General features: G+C 38.8%; 1 protein-coding gene across 2 annotated transcripts; it reads left to right on the top strand.

Annotated features, from left to right (window-relative positions):
- The first annotated feature begins 4,375 nt into the window (after window positions 1-4,375).
- Window positions 4,376-17,098, top strand: zbtb34 (zinc finger and BTB domain containing 34). 2 transcript variants are annotated; one of them, XM_014986788.2, is made up of 2 exons: window positions 4,376-4,641; window positions 9,730-17,098. In XM_014986788.2, the coding sequence occupies exons 1-2, from the start codon at window positions 4,615-4,617 to the stop codon at window positions 11,290-11,292; spliced, it is 1,590 nt and encodes a 529-aa protein (XP_014842274.2). In that variant the 5' UTR covers window positions 4,376-4,614; the 3' UTR covers window positions 11,293-17,098. The 2 variants fall into 2 exon arrangements, with proteins under 2 accessions (XP_014842274.2, XP_014842275.2); XM_014986789.2 differs by having other exon boundaries at window positions 4,377-4,559.
- The last annotated feature ends 7,485 nt before the right edge of the window (window positions 17,099-24,583 follow it).

Consider the following 24,583-nt stretch of genomic DNA (forward strand, 5'->3'; position numbering starts at 1 on the left):
AGGTTAAAGGCTATCTTAACCTTTGGGCAAGACAAAACATATTCATTACATTTTTTGCACAAATCATTTTTAGATTATGAGATTATAGTCCCCTCAGTTCCACCTATTTTGAGTTCCTTCCAGAAGGAACTGTTTTAGGACTCTGTCACTTTAAATCCAAATAAGCTTCTGCTGGCCACACCCCTCAACTGAATGTTTACACTGACTGAAAATGACTGAAAACAGATGAGCAATCATTCAATTGTACGTCTTTGAAATCAGAAGTAGACCCCGCTGCACAACCAATCAAGGCTGCAGAAAGAGGTTTCAAAATGGTAAGTCAACACCAAAACGCTTGTCTTTTCCAGCAGTCATTATACAGAGCATACAATGATAAAACCAGCTGACCAAATGTGCTGGAGCTCCACTTGGGTTGCGAGTTGCTTGGTACCCATCTAATGTGACTAAACATTGATGAGCTTTTGAAATGACTTGTTTTCTAGACACCACAAAACATTAACTTATTGCCCCCAAAAATTGTGGGTGTTGTTTTTAGAAGCAGTTGAGACCCAAATAGAAGTACAAAAATGTGCAAAATGTGAATTTTCCACATTTTTTTTCTAATTCCTTCTCTTCCCATTTCTTTTTCCATTCTAATTCATTTCTCAAGAAATGAATTAGAACAAACTTAAAATCTAGACAAACTCATCTAGGGAAACTACTCATTACATTAGATCAACATTTGGGACTATCTACGTTACACAATCAAACATGGAGAACCAACACTTGTGTTACTTTAGACCAATATTTAGCTTATTATTATCCGGAGAAACTCCTTTTAGCTTATAAGTTATGGAGTACATATACTTATAACATCTAGTTTATATATTCAGGAATTAGAATGAACTTATCCAGAGAAACTCCTATTGGCTTATCTCTTCTTTTGCTCTTTCCTTTGGTTTGTTGTTTTTTGTATTTCCTTCTAATTTATGTAAAGCACTACGAATTGCCTTGTTGCTGAAAATGTGCAACATAAATAAAATTAACCTCACTTTACCTAGGTCCCCTTCAAAATTAACTTTTTAACCACTTATCCTCAAAGACTCAAAGATTTTTGGAATCCACGACTCATAGTTGCCCTGCCAATAGATTCACTCACCTGAGTTGTGGTTCTCTGCAGCTCTTCCTTTCTGCTTTATTTCTTGGTCTCCATGATGCTGTTTGATCGCTAATGTTCTCTGAAGTCTTCCAAGAACAGCCATGTTTACAAGAAGCATCACAATGGGACTCTCTCCTGAAGACAGTCTTTTTTTATTTTATTTTATTTTTTTACAGAATTTAATTTTGGAGTATCAAACAAAAGGGAGCTTGAGACAGATGCATGTCATGTTTGTCAGATTTTCCCTCACAGAAAAGCATTTTCCTTCTGTGTCATAATTATGAACAACTCAGGAAAAGAAAAAAAAAAGAAAACACTTAAGTTTGTGGTTATAGCATGACAAGGTGGTGAAAAATTCAAGCAGGGTGAATACCTGGAAGGCACTCTTAAGTTTTAAGAGTAATTTTCGCTGTTCATTTCATTACTTGTGTCAGTTCTATCACACCAGTCTTCTCCATCAAGGAGAAACCTGAGAGGGTCAGAGCAGGCGCGCCTGCACCTGGCCGAGCCGGGCCTTTTATTTACAGCCATGGTGAGGATCAAGCTCTGACTGGCTCGGACACCTGCTATTGGCAAATATGTTCTCCATCAGTGAACTATAGACTTTTTTTTTTCTGAACAGGAGGACTGGGAGACCATTGTTCTCTCCAGCAGTGACAGCCAAGGTATTCTGGGATTTCTAGGCACTCGTAGGAAACAATGTGTCATTCATGCTAACTTTAAAAAGTGGACTGCATACTCATAACAAATTGTGGTTGAAGTTGTGAATCTGGACGCTGAAAAGTCGCTTAATATCGTTTGGAGTTAAATCGCTTTAGATTGTAACGAATTCATTTGCAACCCAATGGACACTTGCAATTAACACAACAACAATGACTCAACACACCAGAATATAATTCCGGTCCCAATATGACTGAACCCACATGCATTTATAAAAATACCTGCCTTCTTAGTAAGCATTAGCTATGGTCTCAAGTTAAACACAAAACAGTGGAGCTCCTTATTCCCCCCAGTCTGACACATGATATGTGCTTTTTTAAACAAATCACCTGGTCTCTGCTTCTATACAGTCTTATATAAGACCATGGAGTTTGAGGATTTTGCAATGTCATCTGGGATTAAAAAGGGGCAGCACATCAGAGCCCCAGGCCACACCACCTGGAGACCCTCCCCCCCATCTCCCCCAATCGATCCCACTGCATTCAAAGCCATCCACGTTAGCCTGCTGCCAAAAAATACTCGGTCGACCAAACGACACTGAGCTCACAAAGCCCCGCTTCAGAAAAGATTACAACTTCAACAAGAAACTCTTTGATTGCAGGTTTGCTTGAAACGTTATCAATATCATGATCATTCCTGCGGATCAACAAAAAAGCATCTCTAATCACCATACTTTTGGCTGCACCTTCACTTGTGTGTTGGTCTCCTGAAAAAAAAAAAAAACCCACGAAACAGAAAAATGCGGGGATGGGAAGGTGGGGAACTCACTGTGGAGAATAAAACACTGGCTTGTTTAACAAGACACATGTGCAATGACAAAGCGATTCCTCTCTCAATGTTGATCACCCACCTGCACACAGATTAGGTCAGATATTTACCTGAGCTGCCAAGTTGTCACTCAGGCTAGTAAGAAAAAAAAAAGAGAGAGAAAAAAAAGAAAAACAGAAATCCACACAGTGCGCATTCATCCTTCCTTCTCGTCTTCGGGAAGAACAGATAAAGTCCTGCAGAGAATAGAGAACAGGGGCTTACTTGTCCTTTTCGCTATCATGAAAACAGGCAGCCAAGAATTATTACTCAGATTAAACACAGCATAAACAGTACAGTGTTTAAAAAGAGACTAGCCATCAACACTGAAATGGACAGAAAACGGTCAGACAAGTTGAATCTTTACTGTTGTCACATTAGGCCTGAGTGGTATTAGCAAAATAAGTGATTTGTGATGTGATTGTAATGTTTAACCCATATTTTCTTCACTGGTCTCTAGATATTCTATTCTCAAAGTGTCCACGCACCATGAGCATCAGTATCTTGGTCACTAATATCTACATCTGGTGTGGGGATCCAGTGATAGTTTGTCTAACTGGCCAAATATGCAGAGAGGATATGCATGACATGTGCAATATACTGTATTAACATACAAAACTTTGAATACTGAAGACATTCATGTTCTGTATAATTTCTCATAAAAATCCTACACTATTCCTTTTTTTTAGTCTTTGTTTACCTGTCGTGGTCTACAATACATGTTCAGCAAAATACTATAACATGTTCAGGCATAATTTGGTCTTTAAAACTTTTGTAGGTATTTTAGCTCTCATTAAATATTTCTATTACAAATCCAGTTAATCTGATGAGCTCGGCTCAGTTTGTTTCGTCAGATTGGCCTCTGGCGCCACTCTGTGGAATCAATGCAGAAGTGAAGTACAATTGTATCTCAAAACCCTTCCGTCGAAAGTCACTTTTGTCGAATATACAAAAGAGCAGAAGACATTCTTACAGCTTATTTTCCTTTATTATGGCTGGCACTAAGTTTATTTTTCATCCCTTTCATTGAGCTTTTACCCAAACAGTAGCACACATAGATCGCAGACTTCACACAAGAAAACACACACACATAAATTCTCAGTTTTGTCAGACTTACGTTTTCAAAAGGACAAATACGGAAACCTATTAAAACAAATGAACGATGCAACATGCAGGGTTCCAAACAAAAAAAGTGTAATTTAACACTTTTTTGGGGTCAAATTACATTTTTAATTTAGATTTTGTTTGTGTATATTATTATTATTATTATTATTATTATTATTATTATTATTATTATTATTATTATTATTATTATTATTATTAACAATAGTGTCTTTATTATCGTTCTCTCATGTACAATGCTTATATACTGATATAAACAACATATTGTTTCCTCTTGGAGCAACAAGAAGAAACAGAAACTCATTCAGTAAAACTTGTACATATGATTCTGTTCTGTTCTAGATCAAGTTACCACAGAATAAATAACTTTTTACTGTAGTTGGAAAAAAGAAAGTTAGACTAAACTGCACAATTTAATTTCTTTTTCATAAAACATAACCTTCAAACCATCAGTTAAACTACTTCAAAGAAAAAGACACGAGCTTACTCTATTTCTCCTTTTCTGCGAGTGCACGTCCCCCACTCCGTCATACATTAAGAACATAATATGTCACCGTACAACACTGACACAAGCAAGGGAGGGGCTGCTCTGCTGCAAGATACATTAGATAGAATGAATGCAACGAGCCTAAAGAACACTTCCTGTTGATGCAAAAATTGCAGCAGAAACTGCCTGACACATCTGGACTTGGAAAAGGGGGGGAGGCCTGGCTGTAGTGTTAGTGAGCTGCTGAGGGGAATGGACAACATCTAAATGCCAACCTTCAAGACGGTGAGTGTGGTGGACTTCGTCTTTGGCATGGACTGGTGACCGTAGTGCGTTTGTAATGTCGGCACGTCGGTGCCTTTTCAGCGTAAGTAATGGCGAAATAATTACCTACGACCGTACGCTAGCTGCTATCTTCTAGCCAGCATTAGCCTGTGGGTAACGCTCGGCGCTGAAACGAAAGTGACTAGTAAACTACGGCTAACCGTTAGCACTGGCTAACTAGCATTATAGCGGTGTAATATTATAGCCGACATAGTTTCCACCCGCGTTCGACGTTATAACTTGGTTATTAACTCTCAAAGGCTTGACAGTTATCAATATAGTAATGAACTGGAGCCCAAGATTCATGCTTGAATGACACAATTTGGAACAATTTGCTAAAGTAGTCCATTTCTCTATGAAATTTGATTGTAGGCTAGCTAGTGTAGCTAGTTAGCATCTGCTTGTTTGATGCTTAACACCCGGGTTGTCCAGCCCACTGAATCGGCTGAAAGTGGTTAAGTAACTTTAACCTGACTTTAAGCTTTTTGTTGGAGCTTAAATAGTCGGTACTTGAAATTAAAATGAGCTCGACGTGACGGTGAAGCTAGCGTCAACGATAGCAGCTTTGCTATTTAGACCCTCTCCTCCTCCCCCATCATTACCCGTTGTACATTAAAGTTTGAAGCTGTTCCTATTTCTTCTTATGTGCCTTGGCAGTCGACACATAAGAGTGTGCACTGTATGCCTCGACGCTTTCGTGGACTTGTAGGAGGGTGTTATTATTTATAAACGCAACTCCAGATTGAAAGTAGTTAATTTATATATGTGGTGTAAAGTAAAAGGTTTTTTGATAAACTATGATATGATAACTAAAATATGATGTGGCACCAGGGCTGCATTTAGATTCCATCTGTCAAAAACTTCACTGGGTTTCCTGGGGCGTGAGGTGGGCCAGCAGACATGGCAGCACACTTTGTTACAATTTGTTCTAAGAAAGTGAGATATGGCAGGACAAAGTGCAGGGACATGGCATATTATTTTTCAGTAAACCTAGGTCTCCTGGGTCACTGAAGGCAGGGTTCACTTCTGTATATTTGACAGCCATTTGTTCTTCAATTCAATAAAAATTATCCTTAGAAAAGAATCAGTATTAATGTTGACATTTGCAACTGTTGCCAAGCTTATTTAAACAGAAACATTCGCCAGATTAGATTGTTGCTGCCAAACGAGTTGCAGTGTTTGTTTACAAGTGCTTTGTGGTATTGAACCCCCACATTCTTTTGTTATTACAGCTCTGTGTTTGCTTTATGTGGTGAGTAGTTAAATTGTATTGATTCTAATTCTGTTTGTGTTTTATTATTTTTCACTGAGAGGCACAGAGCAAACTGGTCAGCATTCAAATACTCAAAAGATGCAACAAATGGCTAATTTTCGGTTCTTTTGAGTTTAGTGCAAATCAGATCAAGGTTTGTTGATAGGAAAAGATCTTGCTATCACTTAATTTTCTGCTTCATCTATAAATACTTTTTCTACAAGTGATCTTACATATATTTTTCTTTAGATATAGTCCTTTAAAACAAACAAAAAAGAGATAATTTTGCAATCAGCTTTCAAAGAAAACCGGATCAGCCAGGTATCAGTCAGAAGGTGGTGAAGTGCTCTTAAAATGTATCACTTCCCCAGCCTTAATGGCCTTTAAAATGCTTCACACCACAAGCCACATTCCCATATTTTTAGCTCTCTTTTTAGTCTATGCATAGAGCACTGTCCTCTACATTTTCACTTTGCACTATGAAAACCCGTTAAGGTTTAATTCCACCAACCAGTTATGACTCCTCCCATCCCTCTAATTGCCCTCCTGCTAAAAGAGGACTACAGTAAAAGTTATTGTGCATTTAGATATTTACAGCAACTGAACAGCAAGCGGTCACTTTACTTGCACTGACTTCTGTTTTAAGGGTGCTGTATCAAATTTAATTTGTTTTACCCAACAGGAACCTTAGTCGGTCCACTGTCTTAATTTGGTTGGCTAATCTTTAAATTTATTGGTGTTTTTATTAATAAAAGCACAATGCAAACTAAATCAAACGTAAAACATTTATTAGGGATGTTTGTTGATGGTGTCTTGTTTTAAAGCCGATGAGGAGGATAAAGACAGGCCCGAATGTTTTAAGATTCTAATTTTTCTTCATCTGCTTAACATGTATTTAGCCTGAAATGAAGAAAGAAAAGAAAAACGAGCTTCATGTATTCCAAGCAAATCCAAGAGAACCCACCCACAAGGCTCAACGTAAAACCTTCAGCGCGCCGTGCTGATTCCTTCTCGCTACAGAAGGCTGTGTCGTTTTCAGGATGTGTGTTATTTTCACTTCAGCAAAGTTATGCGCATCTTACTGTCCCCTAGGCCCTCCACGGTCTATTTTTATATGGGTGCTTTACTATCTGTTTTAAATTGTTCTTCATTCTGTGCTTGTTAAGCAGTTCTGTCCCATGTCTGGTGTGGCCCACAAACAGTTTTTCAAAAGTAGGCAAATGCTGCCTGCTGATGTTGAAGAAAGCATAAACTGCTTTCCTGCTGACTTTTTTTTTTCCTCCTCTAAATGACAAGCTTTTTAATATATCTTTGTGGACCTACGTAGCAGCAGCATCAAGCTCATTATCTAGCAAGAAATATGAGCTTAGCTCCAATTGTTTTGTTTTTTTGCGTCCAAGCCAAGCATGTGATCCTCACACATCATGTACTTTCTAGTTACTGAGCTTACATTCTTTGTCTGCCTTTCCATTTGGCTCCACCCAGTTTACATGTAGAGTCTGTCAGTGTGAATATGTTTTATTTATTGATTGCAATGGCAGGAGTGAAAATCAACCCTATTCCTATAGATATTTCTTACGCCTCAATGCAGCCTCGTCTCTGTTGCTAAGAATACAGGTTCATTGGACAGATGTCTTAAAAAGATGTCTTGGCAAGCTTTCGCAACTGGAGAAAGTGTTTACATCCCCAGTGTGCTGACAGTACTCAGTTTGCATAGGATAGTGCTGAATAGCCGGCAAGGGTTATGAGGGAAAAATGTGGGGCGGTCGAGGAGGTAGGAGAGAACAGTGAAAGCTAGACAGTCTATCACAGCCTAACAGGATAGTCCAGCATATTTGAAGTGAGCGTCTGTCAAAGCTTTATAAGCAGTTAATATCTTATTTGAAGTTGATAACTCTCTCTTGGCATTTTAATTTGTTACAATAAAAAGCTTGTCCTAACAGACTTCTACTTTCTTGAAAAAAACTCCATTCTCCAAAAGTTTTCTCATCAACCTCAAACTATTAGCGTGTACGCACTGAGTGGCTGTTTACCAGTTATTATAAACAGAGAAAATGACGGAAGAGGTGACTTGCCTTTTTCAAACACCAAGAAAGTAACATTTTTTAAATCACAACTAAGTTGTTCCAGCCTCTTGGAAGAACTTATTTGTATTTACCTGCAATAAACATACTGGAGTTTATTTTGAGGCCATTCTTTACCTGTTTTTAAGAGTTAATGCCTAATTTCAAGCCAGTGTTTTTGACAACCTAATGTCAGGGTAGGTGAGACTCAAACAGGATGTGTTAGTGAATGTAGAAGACAGTAACTTTGCAAACGTGTTAATTACCTCTTCCTGACTGTAAGTTATAATTTATAGTCATTGTTTTTTATAGGCTGTATATCCTTAAAAGGCCTGCTACGTAGCAGCTGAATTCAACTCATAGCTTTTTAATAAATGTTGTCATAAGTGACAGAGTCTAGAAAGATTATCACACATAGGCAATTGCCCCACATGAGTTGATCCTGGTTGTAGTAGCTTTTCTTTACAAGCCTTCTGAAGAATAGTAGGTGCGTGCCGACCTTCCTGGCAGAACCAGATTTTCCTCTTTCTCTGGCAGGTACTGTATGTACACTATACCTTTTTCGGTCTGGCTCCAGTGACTAACGTTTCACTACAGTCACTGGCGGGTAGACTTTGAACAGCCATTTGCGTAAGTTTCATCTGCTTTCCCATCAATTTCCTTTTAAGGTGTAACTATGTACCCAGCACCTTTCTTTTTAACGCTAACAACACAATATCAAATTTTTATGACAAGATCATAATACACCTGCTAAGCATAACATGACCAAAAATAGCCCTGAGCCATTATGATATGGGCTACACTAGACCACTAAGGGTGTGGTAACAGATTGTTGAAGTCCTATAAGTTGTGAGGTGGGACGCCCATCAACGGAAATCGTTTGTTCAGCTTGATGTAAGATGTTCTATTGGATTGAGTTTTATGGGATTTGCTAGTTGTGCTTCTCAAACCATTTCTAAACTTGAGGATCTGCAGCTTAAGCAGCCTTCCATGCAATGATCTCTGATGCACTGTGTATTTTAGGTATACAACGGTTAATGACATCAAGCTGTATTAAGGTTTTTAAATCAATTTAAGGAAACGCTAGGAGGAAGTAGAACATACAGTAATGCCCCTGACAAGCCTGCCCCATCATTTGCTGCACATTCCTCCTAGTGAGATGGTTGAAAGAAGGTTTGCATACTTCTCCACTTTCTTTTGCTAATAAGAAAGACTATTTTTAAATATTTTGACGCTGCGAAAAACAGAATCATGGTGCGCAAACTAAAGAGCCTCCACCCATCACATATATCAAGTCAAAGATGTTTTAGTTCACAGCTGGCAGCTATGAGCATAAAGTCTGTTAAGCTGCAGGCAGACTACATGAGGAGATAACTTGTTGATCTTAAACGGCAGAAAGGAGAAATGCTTTGCACAGGAAACATTTCAAAACAAACTCTAATTTGCGTGGGAGTCGATTCTAAGCTTTTCTTTCAGCTCGAAGCGCTTCAGCATCAGATGAGCTTTTATTGTGTCAGTGCTGCCAGAAAAGTTTCATTTTCATCAATGTCAAACACTTATAAATATTATAGATTATTTATCAGCAGTTTCTTTCCCGATATGGACTCTCTCAGCTCTTTATTCATTCCTATTTCTTTTCCTTCTAACACAACAGATGTGGGGGGAAGTGTTCACTTGTTGCCTATTGTGTTCTAGCTACTAACACGTGTAAGGGTTACTGCCTTTATCCCACAGTGGTCATGGTATTTTGCATATATTATAGTGTGGGTGTGTGAATGCAAAATATTAAAACAAGAATTGTTTTTGCTCTTCTCAGGCTGTCGACAAACTGGAGAAACATATCCAAGAAATGGACGACGGCAGCTACATCGAGTTTGATGTGCCGGAGTTCAGTAACACAGTTCTGACCCAACTCAACGAGCTGCGGCTGCAAGGGAAGCTGTGCGACATCATCGTCCACATTCAGGGCCAGCCATTTCGAGCTCACAAGGCCGTCCTGGCGGCCAGTTCACCCTACTTCCGTGACCACTCAGCCCTCAACACCATGAGTGGCCTTTCCATTTCAGTCATCAAAAGCCCTGAGGTGTTTGAGCAGCTCCTCGCGTTCTGCTACACGGGTCACATGTCCCTCCAGCTCAAGGATATTATCAGCTTCCTCACGGCGGCCAGCTTTTTGCAGATGCAGGCAATCATCGACAAGTGCACCCAGATCCTGGAGAGTATCCATTCCAAGATCAGCCTCCCAGTTAATGCTTGTAGCCCAGATAAAGACAGCTCGCAAATCAGTCGCAATGGTGTAAACGACAGCAACCTGTTCATAAACCCTACCCAGATCTCCCCCCCTTATTACCCCCGGCAGAGCCAGGGAGTCGGCGAAGCTCGGTCGGAACAAGCAGGCAAAGGCCAGGGCCGGGTGCGGCAGCAGCAAGAGGAGGGGCAATCAGATCGTGGCAGTAGCGACGGCGTGTCAGAGCATGACGCAGTCATCGAAGGTGAAACCGAGCAAATAGAACTGATTGGCAAAGATGGGCAAGTCACAGATGTGCATGTGAAGGTAGAAAAAAACGACAGGCCATCTTGCTCAGATAGTTCCTCGGCTGGCGACGATGGTTACCACACAGAGTTTGTGGACGGAGAACAAATTGTGGCCGTAACCGTGGGTTCCTACGGCCCAGTCATCCAGCCTGCTGCCTATTCTTACTCAGGGCTGTCCTCCTCCTGCTTCGTCAACCTCAGCAACTCCAGTCCTTCTCGCTCCATCCTCAGCGGCTTCAGAGGCGGGAGAGCCCGATCAAAGCGCCCAGTGGCTATCCCGGCAGGGGTCCTGAGTCAAATGAAACCCGCTTCAGACGACGCCGAATCAGCCGTGGGCTCTGCGGGGTTGGAGAATGATGTGCGAGATCGCAGCCTCCGGAGCCAGTGGTACCCGTACAACGAAAGACTCATCTGCATCTACTGTGGAAAGACCTTCAATCAGAAAGGGAGTCTGGACCGCCACATGCGCCTGCACATGGGAATTACCCCATTTGTTTGTAAGTTCTGCGGCAAGAAGTACACGAGGAAAGACCAGCTGGAGTACCACATCCGTGGCCACACAGACAATAAGCCCTTCCACTGTCAAATCTGTGGTAAATGCTTCCCATTCCAGGGCACCCTTAATCAACACCTGCGGAAGAAGCACATGGGAGCGTCAGAGGCTAGCAATCACACGGACTCCCCGGAGAGAACCGAGGATAGCTCAGGTCAAAAGGACCAGGGAGACACACCAGAGGGGATGGCCTATGAGGCGCAGTATGCGGAAGAGGCACCAGCCAATGAGATGGAGGAGAGTTCCAAATGCAGTCCAGAGGAGGCTCAGGCATCGAGATGTGATTTTTAAGGTCCTGCTTCAGGTTATGGAAGCTTTAAGATATGATTAGTTCAACTCAATCTAAAGGACTCGCCTTTTTTTTTTTTTTTTTGGAATCCCTCTGCTACGAACCTTTCTTGATACAAGCGTTTCTGTCAGTTTTTTTTGTAAAATTGATGCAGAGAATGAGTGAAAGAAAGTGGATGCTTTATTATAGAAATTCTTTCAAGCAAAGGGAGTCACAACGTACTATTTTTGAGGTGGTCCCAATAATCAAGACCTCCAGTTGATTGCTCTTTTTATCTTTCCATGTTTTTTAAAAAAGAAAAAATATTTACAGAGTTATATAGGCATGTTGCAATAATTGATAATGTGAAAGCTCTGGTAAGATGCTTGTCATATCACCTTTTTACCTGACCTGTTTTTGCACATGTGGCCACTGGAGGTCACTTACTCACAAGGAATGATTTTTCTGCCAGTGCAAAGCTTCGTGTGACATATCCGTTTAATACCTCATGTTGCAACTACATACTCATAACAGACAGTATTTTAACTTCAGTGAAACTCACCGGGTTCTACCTCATAGCCAAGAACCTAGCCGGCACAGACGTGTTCACCGTTTGAAATCCGTTTTAGCTTTTATGTACAGTTTATCTTATTGCCAAACGCTGTAACACTTATCCTTTTTACACAAAGCCTTGATACTAGGGTGGGAAATATTCCTTGCTGATTGTATGGATTAGGGACAAAGTCCTTGTCAAATGTCTACCGTCAGCCAGGTTAAAATTATGATCAAGAAGGTGCTATGTTAGGAGTGCATTAAACCTGCTAGCTTACTTGTGTGCTTCTGGCAAATATTGCGGACAAATTAATCGACTGGCCCTGTTATGGTTTTCAAGATACGTTTTTACTTTCCGTCTGGCGATACTTGCTTTACAAAAACACTTCAGGATTTTATCCCACACATCACTACTGGAAGTCTCACTCAGTTGGTCCAGGTGTGGTTTTAGATACTGTCACCCATGAAATGGGTGAAATATGTCCACGAAGTAAAGTCACATGTATACCTCTTTACCCTGTAGGCTAATTTACAATGAATTAACATATGTGTGTGTGTTTTATAAAGAGGAAGGCTTCCAATGTAATACTCAGTATCTGACAGAGACAAGCGTAGTTGCTGTTAACTAAGCACAGCTTAGGGACCAGCTTGAACAATATGCAAAAAGAATGAACAAAGGAATCTCAGCCATTGCCTCATGGTTAATACCCCATCATTTATAAAAGCTCATTTCGTTTTCTTGTGTTTGTTGGGAACCCATTTAGGAGTGTGTTCCTCTGTGTCATCGTCTTAGATGTGGCATAGCTGATTAAGGTTAAAAGATAAATATGTGGAAATGTGGTCAGTTTTTTAAAAAAAAGTATTAGTGCACTTTGCAGAGTTAGGTTTCAGCTTAGTGCCAGCCCACCGATTAAAAGAGCAGAACTTGGTTTTGTTGTTCTTGATGCATATTTGGAGTATAACTTCAGTCGGAGAAAAGTACAACAACTTTGTTGCCATTCTGAAATCGTATAAATACTATTGGCTTAAAGTCATGCATGTGGCATGACTTTTTTATTTTTATTTTTTACCTATACTCATTGTGTTATTTGGGATCAGGGAAGGGGATCTTATTATGTATAAAAAGGCGCTTAAAGTGCCAAACTAACTGTTTGCGAGTTTAAAACTTAGCTGGGTGGTTCTGTTTGTGCTACTCTGCTTCTTTATTTGCCATCCAGCTGTTAAATGCCTTTTTTGTGTGTGTGTGTGTGTGTGTGTGTGTGCGTGTGTATTTTTAAAGAACACCTACTATAGACTTTAATTTTCCCCTATCTGGGCCATATGTTGAATTTTATGCCAATGAATTGAAAATTGATTACATTATAGTTTATCTCATATAATTTCCATAATTATTGTACGTTTGGTGGAAGATTCTGTTATTTGCTTTTGCCTAAAATTACGTGAGCTTTTTATTTTGTTACTTCTCTGAATGTCCTTGCGTCATCTTTACGCTTTTAACGGAGGAGATAGTGACACCAAAGTGTGGAGAATTTCTCTTAAATCAGTATGGCTCGCTTTACTTTAGCAGTGTGTACAAACAAAGCGCACGCTTTCACTTATCACAAGCAGTCTGTCAGCCTATAAACGTTTACCAAGTACAATTTTATATCTGTCAAACGCTGATCTGACCTCATCAATACAAGTTGCTGACTAACATAAATTTTTACCATGATCTTTACCAGTCTAAAAGTAAAACATCCATACCCGTTAGAATCATCTGTTGAATGATAAGTAAAAAAAAAAAAAAAAAAAAACCTGTTAAATTAATCTTGTGCCAAGACATTACACCAAAGACTAATAGGTGATTTTTAGAGTCTGTTTTGATTATACTAGCTTAATGCTCAGTAATATAGGATAAGGTGATTGCTATTTGCAAGTTTGGTTTCTCAGCTTATAACAATCAATTGTGAAAGATTTAAAGAACATTTTCAATAGGTAAGTCAGTAATGTTATATTTTAAGCCATAGAAAAGTTCAATAGGTTTCGTAATTATTAAGTCTGCAAAAAGAACAAAAAGAGAGAGAGAGAACAGAGTGGCATCCTAAACCTCGTGCCTTGCCACAAGCTTTATACTTTAGATCCTGGCACTTGGAAATGTGCCTCTTTCTTGAGAATATGAAATAAAATGGCCACAACTAAAATTAGTGTCTTGCCCAACAATCGACATCAAATTGCTTCGTCACCTGACAGCCAGTCATTTTCAGCGTATTTCACTCATGGTGTCAGAACACAATTCAGTGCATAGTTGTGAAGTGGAAGGAACACGATGTAAAGTACAAAACCTGAAAAGTGTGGTGTGCATTTCGTACCTACCCAGCTCAGTGGATAATCTGTTGACGTTGATTTTACCTTGAGGCGTGTCTCTACCACTGTTGCGTTTCAGATCCTGCCAACAGTTTACTGGTGGATTGAAATCTACTTCTTGGTTTTGAACATGTTAATCATCCTGCTGTGACTCAGCCTGTGTTCAGTCTTTTGCAACATCCAATTGCTTCTTTTGCTAATTAAGTGTCCGCACACCAAGATTCTGCCACCACCATATTTCACCATGCAGATTAAGTGTTCAGGGTGATATGCAGTGATACACAAGGCATTTTACAGAGCATATTCTTTCACTTGTTTTCATAGCTTGTTGCCAACGTTGAACTGAATTTACTTTTAAAAAAAAAAAAAAAAAAAAGTCATAGCATCTCCATAAACACCAGATTTGAGGATAGTGTTGCTAATAGTTGTCCCGGCAACACAAGTACTCACCTGAGCCGTGGTTATCTGTAACTCCACCAGGAATTGTTTAAAATAAAAAAAACACACACACACATCTAAGTGCCACTCCTCAAATTTCTCTCTCTACATATAAAGATACTTCCTTCTATTTCACAACTACATACTACATTGTTTCAATTTGGAAAAAAAAAACTAAATTACACAGTGATTTCTGGTTGTAGTGTAGTAAATTATTCAAAAGGTTATGAATACAATATTAAGGCACTGTAAAAGTGTGTACCAGGAATGAGTTGGACCTAAATTTAATCTTTGTATTGGACTCAGCTAAATCTGGTCTCTAACTTTCACCTAGTCTTTTTTTTTTTTCTTTCATTCTGTTTTTTTTGGGGGGGGGGCATGGGGACGGGCCGTTGATTTTAACTGATCTTTGTAGCAGTTGATCACAATCAAACAAGGCAGACTTGTTTCCAACAAGCCAACCGACGGGCCCGTGTTCGCAGACTGTACTCGGACAATCTGAGTTATGCACTGTATTTGAAGCATTTCAGTGAAGGAAGATGATGCATGAAAAACAACAATCTACTTCCTCTTTTTTTTGTTATATTGGTGCAGGAAACTGCCTGAATATTCAGCAGATAATTAATTAATATTTGTGAGAGGGGGGGGGGAAAAAGAAAAAAAAGCTTATCCTCATATACTGTAGCCAAATTGCACGTTGCTCAGCCAGAAAATTATAAAAATGCTAACTGATAGATTTAACTTAAGTTTTCTTGTAATTGTTTCATTGACTGTGCACTTATATTTGTCAAAACTACATACCAGTTCCAACCGGAAAGTCTACTTTATCTCCTTATTTACATCTAAGGAACTCAGTAATAGTTCCCACAGTTATTTTTGGTAAGTAGGTAGGGATGTTGTTCCCTTAAGTGGTGCTTTTAGCTTATTAAATTATGTATTCATGATTGGTGAATGGAGGCAGAATTGTTTAAAGGCTTTTTATTTTATTTTTTTAAATAAACCATAGCTACTTCTTAGATAGTACACACTTCCAGAACCAACTGAACTTGAAACACTCTCAGATTGGCTCTTTGTCAGTTTTTAGGTCCACCTCTTCGAAAGGAACCGGAGATGCATTTTGGGCCACAAGTAATCAAAAGGAAGTGTTTACAAGGAAGGCTGTCAGACTACTTCTTTTTAAAATTGCAGCTCGTCCTTTTCCTTTTATAATAAACTCACTTCAGGTAGTTAACGAACACTGATACAGGCTTAAAACAAAAAATCACAAGTCTTCCATAGCTTTTCAGTCAGTTTCTGTCCACTGTGTATTATTGAAAGAAAAGCAATAACCTCTTTTTTTTTATTATTTGAGAGAGTGATTGTGGGGTATTGGGATCATCAAGCCTAATGAAATATTGGCCTGTCATGTATCAAACACAACAATGTCAGGGAGCGGATGAGCTGAAGTAGGACCAGGACGATTTTAATGTTGCTTTATCTTTATTATTTTTTTTCTTTTTTTTTTTCTTTTTTTTTTTATAATACTTTGGATGGTTTGACTTTTTACTTTTCACAACAATGACAACAACAACAAAAAAAAGAATATTCGATCAAAGTTTTTGTTGTTAGAGAGATGTTTCAGATGCTCATCGAGATGCAGAGGGAGTCGGTGAACTGCAGCAGAAACTGGGCGCTCAGCGGCACCGTTTATGGAGGTGCACGTCCAGCTGAGTGAAACAACGAAAGGGATTTTCGGGCTGTATCGCCACTGTTATGGAGCGCGGGGCCGCCTGTCGAATATGTTGAGGTTCGGCGATCTCCGGCGGCTCCTCGGGATTCAAAGCTGTAGTTCAGGATCGGAGGAGAACAGTTCCTCCTAAGGTTTTCCGCCCTGCCCCTACACTCTGCACTATAAAGTGTCTGACTCTCATGTATCTATTGACAAGGCAAAAAAACAAAAAAAAATCAAAAACCTCGAACTCAGGGTATATATATAAATATATATATACATTGATATCCTTGGACACAGACTTCGTGTCTGTAGCCTAAACGTTCGCTTCTCCTCGGGCGGGAAACCCAGTCTTCAGTCCCCACACGTTCTGCCTCATGCTCTCAGTGAGCCCTTATGTCCCACAGAGCTAAAACCCGAGGCCCGCCGGAGACCACGAACCGAACCGTGACAGCAGAATCGACCCGGCTCCAGTTTGTTTTTTTTTTGTTTTTTTGTCCACTCTATACACACAACCTCACAACCCAACTGTGAACCTCAGAACTCTACTGTTTTGTACAACTATGAAGTAAATGAAGCTAGCTACAGCTATAGACGTTGTATCTATTGCCATTTATGAATTTATTTTATAGCATGAAATAGATATATTTATTCAAATTATATATTTTACTCATAATCATTCTGTGCTGCTTCATTTTGGTTCTTAAGCTTGTAAATTGCCTTTTTATTATCTAAAAAAAAAATGTCCATAGAATAATGCGTTTGTAAAATAAAGACGCTGATTTGGCTTTGTTTTGTCTTTTCTTTGCATACAAGTTGAAGTTGGTGAGTTTATTATGCATTAATATCTGCTTACAAATATCTAATGATTAGAAAAAATTCTGGAGTTCAATGCTTTGGATCAGCATTCATGTACAGGTGCGGCTCAATACATTCGAAGAGTAAGATATGCATTTATTTTAGTAATTAAATTAAAAAAATAATAATTCACAAATATAGTTTCATTACACTGAGTGCTATATCAAGCTTTTTTTTAAGGTAAGATTAGAATTTTACATGAAAGCCATGAATGGGATTTTTATTCCAGAAATGTCTGGACAACCATGAGGAAAAAAAGTCATTAACACCCTGCAAAGAGGTTAAGTTAAAACATATTGCTGAAGAAGACAGTTGTTCAAAGTGCTATATTTATGTAATACTACTGGAAAATTGAGTGGAAGGTTGAAAAGCAGGGTAACAATCCACAAGCAAAATGGATAATCCAAAGCCCATTTAGGATTTTTTGGGGGGAAGTTCAGTAGATGTGGAGTTGGAGCTTCAAGAGTCACCACTCGTGTTTTTGTTTGTCTTTTTCTTGCATTTTTGCCTTAAAGCTCCGCTTTTTAATCGGTTTGAGTTAATATTTGAATTTTCAGAAATCATTTCGGGTATTCATTAGCTGCTACAAGCAATAAAAACAGACACCAAAGCTTCACGTCTAACACCGTGTGTGATAAAAGTATGTTTTAAAATTTCTTAAGCTGAAGTACTGAAATATGCTAGTTGTTTGAAAGTATTGGATTTATTGCACCTGTTATATAACACAATGAGCGTGAATGAGAAAGTAAGCATGTATATGTGCAGCTTGGCCCTCCAGAGGGAGCTAGAGAATCATTTTTCAGAAGAGCAGCATTCATCACCTTCGGCCTTCAGTGACTGTGTTTTAATTCCACTCTTAAAATAATGATTAAAACTAAATACAAATCCAGAGTGATAATTAGCAACTTTTGTTTGTTAGATCGCAGATATTCAGAAGCAGTTTTCTTCGCCTTCCCAGATAAAACCGTGCCCTTGGAAATATTGTGATCCGTCCAAGTCACAGAGGCCAAGTAGCAGTGTATAAAACAATAAACGGCATTAGTCCCAGATGCCTGGTGATAAAACGTGAATTTATCACCAGTCTTGATGGTTCTCCAGCTAAATTCTTTACATAATTTTTGCCAATGTTACTTTTCCTGTCCCTGCTGTGTCAGAAAAAAATGCATCCGAGGGGAGAAACCACGGCACATGTGGTAGGACTGAAAGGGCATTATGTTCACTATTTTTTTTTTTTTTTAACAGAATCAAGTGTCTCATAAATCACCATTTGCAGCTGCATGCTACATTAATATAATGCTAACTATAGTGTTTCTTCTTCCCCTCAGTTAGTTCCTTCGCTCTGCAAAAATGGGATGTAAAATTTGCATCATTTAATGCATAAAAAAAAGAAAAAATCGAATAAAGTTCATGAATTGACAGTGTTATGGGATCGTAAGCACATGCGATCCTGAAATAACAGCCTAAAAAATCTCTGCTTGGAGGAATAAGAGTTTTAAAAGGAACCACTAAACACAAGGCCAGGAACCCAGAGGTTGCTGTGTTTCCACAAGGATCTTTAAATACAGTATGATGTGATGCGGGTTTTTAACACCGACGTGGACGGATCTGAGAAACTCTGATTATTGTGTCACGCTTTCCCTGAAATGCAACTTTGAAAGGACACTTTCATGTCTGTTCGACTTTGAGGCGATCCTATGACAGCTGCTTTGAAGTGCTGTGGGAAAAAAAAAAAAGATTATTGAGATTATTTCTGTTTTTGATATAAAATGCAGTTTTCATCATTGGAAAAAAAACAAAAACAATAATCAGCTTTTCTTGGTGGAGTGAATTTGCTGGCGTGCTTTGAATCATTGTCCTCCTGCATTACCAAAGCACTTTTAAGCTTAACGTCTGAATTTGATGGCCAGACATTCTCCTTCTGGAAATACAAATGCTGCTGTTATATCAAATGATAGCACAGTCATTATTTGGATACAAAGGGAATATCACTGTTCAGTAGTAGGGGACGTGAACCTGTTTTATATTGCCAAAACTTTGATTGGCATGCTAAGAGCTGCCTGACTAGCTGACTGATTAACAAGCTAATATCAGCTTACAAAGCTCAGAGCAACACAAAGATAAAATATTTGGCACAATAAGCACATCCCTCTGAAAATTGATACTAAATTTAAAATACTAAAATGATCTGCGATGAGCAACAAACGCATGCTGTGGAAAATGTTATCGTAACTCTAAAAAAAAATGAACCCAGTTTATTGTTTTACCCACAACAGCATCAAGATGTTGCTTGTCTGTATTTATTTATTTCTTTTTTTTAATTCTTTCTTTACATTTCAAGGAAGTGGAAAAGCAGGAGAACACAGATGAGTTTCTCCTCCTACACACAAAATGTTAAATTTAAGGCTTCTGGTCCTCAGGTCCGTTTTGTCCCGGGTGGAATTCCTTTCGCAGCCCGATCAGTCTCACAAAATAGTTGTGACAGGTAGGGAAGGTTAACCTTTGACTCCAGTTAAAAACTTCCAGTGGCTTCTGGCGTGCCTGCGCCAAGTGTGACAGAATGGAAAACATTTCAAGATGGAAATGTGCGAAAAGGAAAAACATAATTTCCTCCAAAGCAGTAGCACATTATCCACGACCGAGTCGATTTGAAGCAGTCATGTATTTGTAACGTTAGCCGCCAGCTAGGTAATGCTACATGACAGAACAGATCCAATAACGTAGGAAACCACTGAAACGGAATAGGTTGAACCTTATGTGTTGTGCCGTGACTACAAATGCCACGTCTGTGTGTTTGTCTTGACCACAAGTTTGACATTTTGGTCTACACCGAAAAGTAGCTCTATATTGGCCAAACCCATCTAATTAATCAAATTCGGGTGATTCAATCACCAGGAATGCAGATGACTTTGACAAACCTTTATGAATGAATGAATGAATGAAGTCCAGTTGTTGCCGCTAAGTATGGTACAATTCATCTTTAGTTTTCAGGCGCTACTATGTTTTTCTGCAGACAGATTAGAATAACTTTTTACCTTTAATAAATAAAATCCACTATTGATTTTTGATTTTGCTCAGGTTAACTCTGTCTCATTTAAAATCTCGACAAAAGATAAGCAAAGTGGGAAAAAAATGTGAACAGAACAAGCCTGTAGAGAGTCTTATAACTTAGCTGAATTTTTTTCTGCCCATTTTATTCTTTTTTAGTATAAACAATTAGAAGTGTTCAGTCAAACCGTGGAAAACTTGCAACTTAATCTCAGCGTGTTTTCTCAGTTTAACTCAAAGAGTTAAAGGTTAACTGCGACATCGTATTGAGGTTTATCTAAACTCCAGTAATTGTGGCTCATATTTTAGTCAGTAATTGTCCTTTGTTAAATTTCTTTGACAGCTGATTTTAGATGCAAGTTGTAGCATTTAGTTTGATTTTTTTTTTTTTTTCTGCAGCTGGGATATCAAACAGTGGAGTGAGAAGAATGTGGCTTCTTACAGATTTCGGTAACACTTTATTTGAAGGGGGGTGAATAAGACTGTCATGACACTGTCATAAACATGACATAACACCTGTCATGAACATGAATAAGCCTTCATGAATATTTATGACTGTTGTCATAAAGTGTCATTCGGTAAATTATGACACTTTTAATACAAAGTTGACATTATTCAAAATGTCTGTTATGACAACTTGACATTAACCAGGAAATCATTACTGATATAAATTTGTTATAAAAGTATTACTGATTGCACTTTAAAAATTAGGTAACTTTGTGTTATTAAAGATAAAGTTTAAACAGTAACGATTAATGTTAATGTCAAGTTGTCATAACAAAGACATTTTGAATAATGTCAACTTTGTATTAAAAGTGTCATAATTTACCGAATGACGCTTTATGACAACAGTTATAAATATTCATGAAGACTTATTGATATTCATGGCATTTGTTATGTCATGTTTATGAAAGTGTCACAACAGTCTTATTCACCCCCCTTCAAATAAAGTGTTACCCAGATTTCCTTTGCTTTTCTTCACATTTCAACATTTCAGATGTCCTAACAAATATTTATATGTTAAACCTGAGTAAATAGAAGCAAGTAGTTTGCAAATGATTATTTTTCATTTACAAAGGACACCATTGCACCCCACTGACCACAATGATCATCATTTTTTTGTGATAACTGCTAATTAGTCTTTTACATCATTGCGGAGAACTTTTTGCCCACTTTTCTTTACCAGATCCCTTTGATTCAGCCACACTAGACTGTTTTCAAGCAAGAATGACCTGTTCACAGTCAAGCCATAGTACGTCTAATGGAGTCTTGACAAAAGTTCAGTCTGGAAGACTCTAGTCGCACCTGCCTCATCAATCAGCGCCTGCCTCTCTGCAACCTGGACCTATCGGCGCAGACCAAGCCTCGCTCCAGCCAATCATTGTTTGGGCTCCAGTTTAAAAGGACCTTCACCCATAGCCTCCTCTGCTCACCAGCTGCGATCAACCCACCTCCACCCCATCTCCACCTTCTGCTCCCGGCTCTCAGGCCTCATCTTCCTCTGACCGCCGCCACCAGTACAGGCCCCGGGGGGTCTACGTTCCTATGCTGCATCAGGAATGTTCATCGAGCTCATCGAAGTCCAGTTCGATGTCCCCGGCCGGGGCATGAACGCCAAAGGACTTTGTTTATTTTCATGTTCACTTTGTCATTAAACTCTTTTAATCGCCTTCTTTCTCCGTTTGAGTCTCTCCAGATTGAAAAAGATTTATATCCAGCCTTTGATTAGGCCAGTCCAAAACCGTCAATTTTTATGTTTTGAGTCATGTAGAAGTGAGAGTACTGGTGTGCTCCTGATTATTTTTCTGCTACGTAGACCAGGCTCAGGTTCATGAACCGGTGGTCAGACATTCGCTTTCAGTATTTTTAGTAGAGAGCAGAATTTATGGCTCCAGCAATTGTGTCTCCAGACCGTCTCACTAACACCCCCAAGCTTAAATGTAAGTATGAAGTTCTTCTTTCAGTTTTATTTTGTGTTAGATTGAACCAGATGTTACTTGACTCACATCCTCCAAAAGGTTCCACTTATGTCTCTGCAGTCCAAAAAATATTTCCCCAAAAGTCTCGATGTCACTGAGACGCAGTGTGGCAAAAGTCAGATGGGCTTTTATGTTCTTTTTTTTTTTTTTTTTTTGGTCAGCATGGAGTTACGACCCCTAACTCTCCCATGATTCAGATTCATTCATGTCAATCACAAACCCTGACCTGCAGTACTTTGGACTCTAACATGGATCTTTTTGTGACCTCCTGGATGTACTCTTGGAAAAAAAAAAAAACAATTGGTAGGTCAGTCACTACTCGATTCTCACAAATCGTAGGGACGACTTTGTGACTCTCTTTCCAGACTAATAGACGTGAATGACTTTGTTTCTCACCTGTTCTTGGATTTCTTTAGATTGGAGCGTGGAGTTTTGCTCCTTGAGATCTGTTCGTCTACTTCATGTTGCAGAGCAGGTTCAGTTGAAGTGATTTATTGATTTGAACATAATCAGACTTGGTGGAGATTACCCTGAACTGTCCAAACTCTGTGATTAATCCAAAATAATTCAGGACTGAACTGTATCCACGATCACACAACTGACTCGTAGCTGATGCCAAGGGTGATACGACTAGAGGGTAATCACCTAGGGCCAGGCTACTTTTGGGTCATTTAAAAAAAACATAAATAAATAAATGAAATCATTAGTTGGAAACTGCTTTTTGTATTTTTAATGCGACAAAAAAAAAAATCATAAGCACAAGCAATGTGTGAGGGGTCGTACATTTTTTCCAGTTATTCAAACAACTGAGGCAAAAGTGTGGTTTTCTATCTATGGTACAGCTGACCAGTAAGAACAGACTTTAAGGGATTTAACTTTACAAAAACAAATATATTGTTTTTATTAGTATTACTATTATTTATTTTATTTTATTTTATTTTATTTTGGAAAAAACATACTATAAAAACACATTTAAAACAACCTGTTGAACAAAGGAAAATTCCTCTTATCATTCCCTAAACGATTTCCTGTAAAACTCCACAGAGGATTTGCAGACCGTCTGGAAGAGCATGGAATAGTGGTCACGGTATGTGACTATAAAGTTATACCAGGATCTGCACATCTCCTCAGTTAGGAATCGGTTCACATGCTGAGCTTTTGGAAAGTGGGGGGGGAAAAAAAAAAAAAAAAAAAAAATGTTCCACTATATAAGAAGCAAATACCTCACCACTATTTTACACGTTTCTATTTTGAAGCTTAACTAATAACTTCCATATGCATCAAAAGTGTTTTACAGCAGCAACTGGGAATAGTTCTTGTAAAAGGTTTGGAAAAAGAGGCATGTTTTTTTTTTTTTTTTCTTTCTTAAACTGAGTCAACATTTGCTGTTTTCCTATATATTTTTGAAAAGTCAGATGTGGGAAAAATTCTGGTAAACCTAAACTGCAGTTAGATTACGGCAACGTGAAGCCGTGTCTAAAGTCGGCGTTCAGTCAGTCCAGTGGAATGCTCAATTACACAGGTGTCAGACGTGCTGCCACTTCTGAGGGAAAAAAACGCTGAAATGATAGCCGGAGTCTTGTACAACTGCATGTCATGTCTGTCCGTGGTGAGTTATCGCCAACAAATGCCGTGAATCACGTCGACGAAGAGAAGGCAGAGCGGAAAAAGGGACGAAAAGATGGATTTGATTATACTTAATGGTTACGGTTTGCACAATGGTTTATGATTAATGTTGCACTTGAGAAACTATTCGGTTTGAAAGAAGAAGAAAAGGGAGTTAGTGTTTTGTCACCGTGTGACTCTATTATGCCTGTAATATTCAATAATTTTTATAGCTGCACCCTAAAAAATTCAGCATGTACTCGTATTTTATAAAGACTTTCATGGAGGAATTTTCTCCAGTCTCATCTACGGTGGACCAAAGGATTGTGGGTAATGCGAGATGCAGGGACAGACTTGTAATGCTGAACCAAAAAAGACTGCGCGATAGAATTTTGACTGACTGTAGGTCTTCTCTATTGTACGTTTACACACGTAGTATGTACTAACTTATAGTACATACTATAGGCTAAGTATATAGTATGCAGTATATGCTTGTACACCAAGTGGTGTATTGCAGACAAGACATTAGATTGATAGCAGATGGCATTCATTGATTTACCTCACTGCAAACTCCAAATCTCATAATTACAGGGTCGCTCTTTTTTATTAAGTACACACTCTAGACAATGGGTTTGTGTTATAAATCCAACAAAAAGACCACTATTTCATTTATAAACAGTCTGTTCTGTAGCATAGCACCTCGTCGAGGCCAGCAGGTCCCAAAGCTTTCCCCACTACGTCCAGTCCCATATATTCACACGCTGGTGGTAATGAAACTACGTTATA

This window comes from Poecilia mexicana, unplaced genomic scaffold (genome assembly GCF_051168715.1).
Source record: "Poecilia mexicana isolate PSO_F unplaced genomic scaffold, ASM5116871v1 scaffold_9, whole genome shotgun sequence".
Taxonomy (NCBI): Eukaryota; Metazoa; Chordata; class Actinopteri; order Cyprinodontiformes; family Poeciliidae; genus Poecilia; species Poecilia mexicana.

Excerpts from the sequence above, each read along its gene's own strand:
- zbtb34 (XM_014986788.2), top strand. The coding sequence starts at position 4,615 with ATGTCGGCACGTCGGTGCCTTTTCAGC. Across the intron at positions 4,642-9,729 it reads CACGTCGGTGCCTTTTCAGC|GCTGTCGACAAACTGGAGAA; the intron begins GTAAGTAATGGC and ends TGCTCTTCTCAG.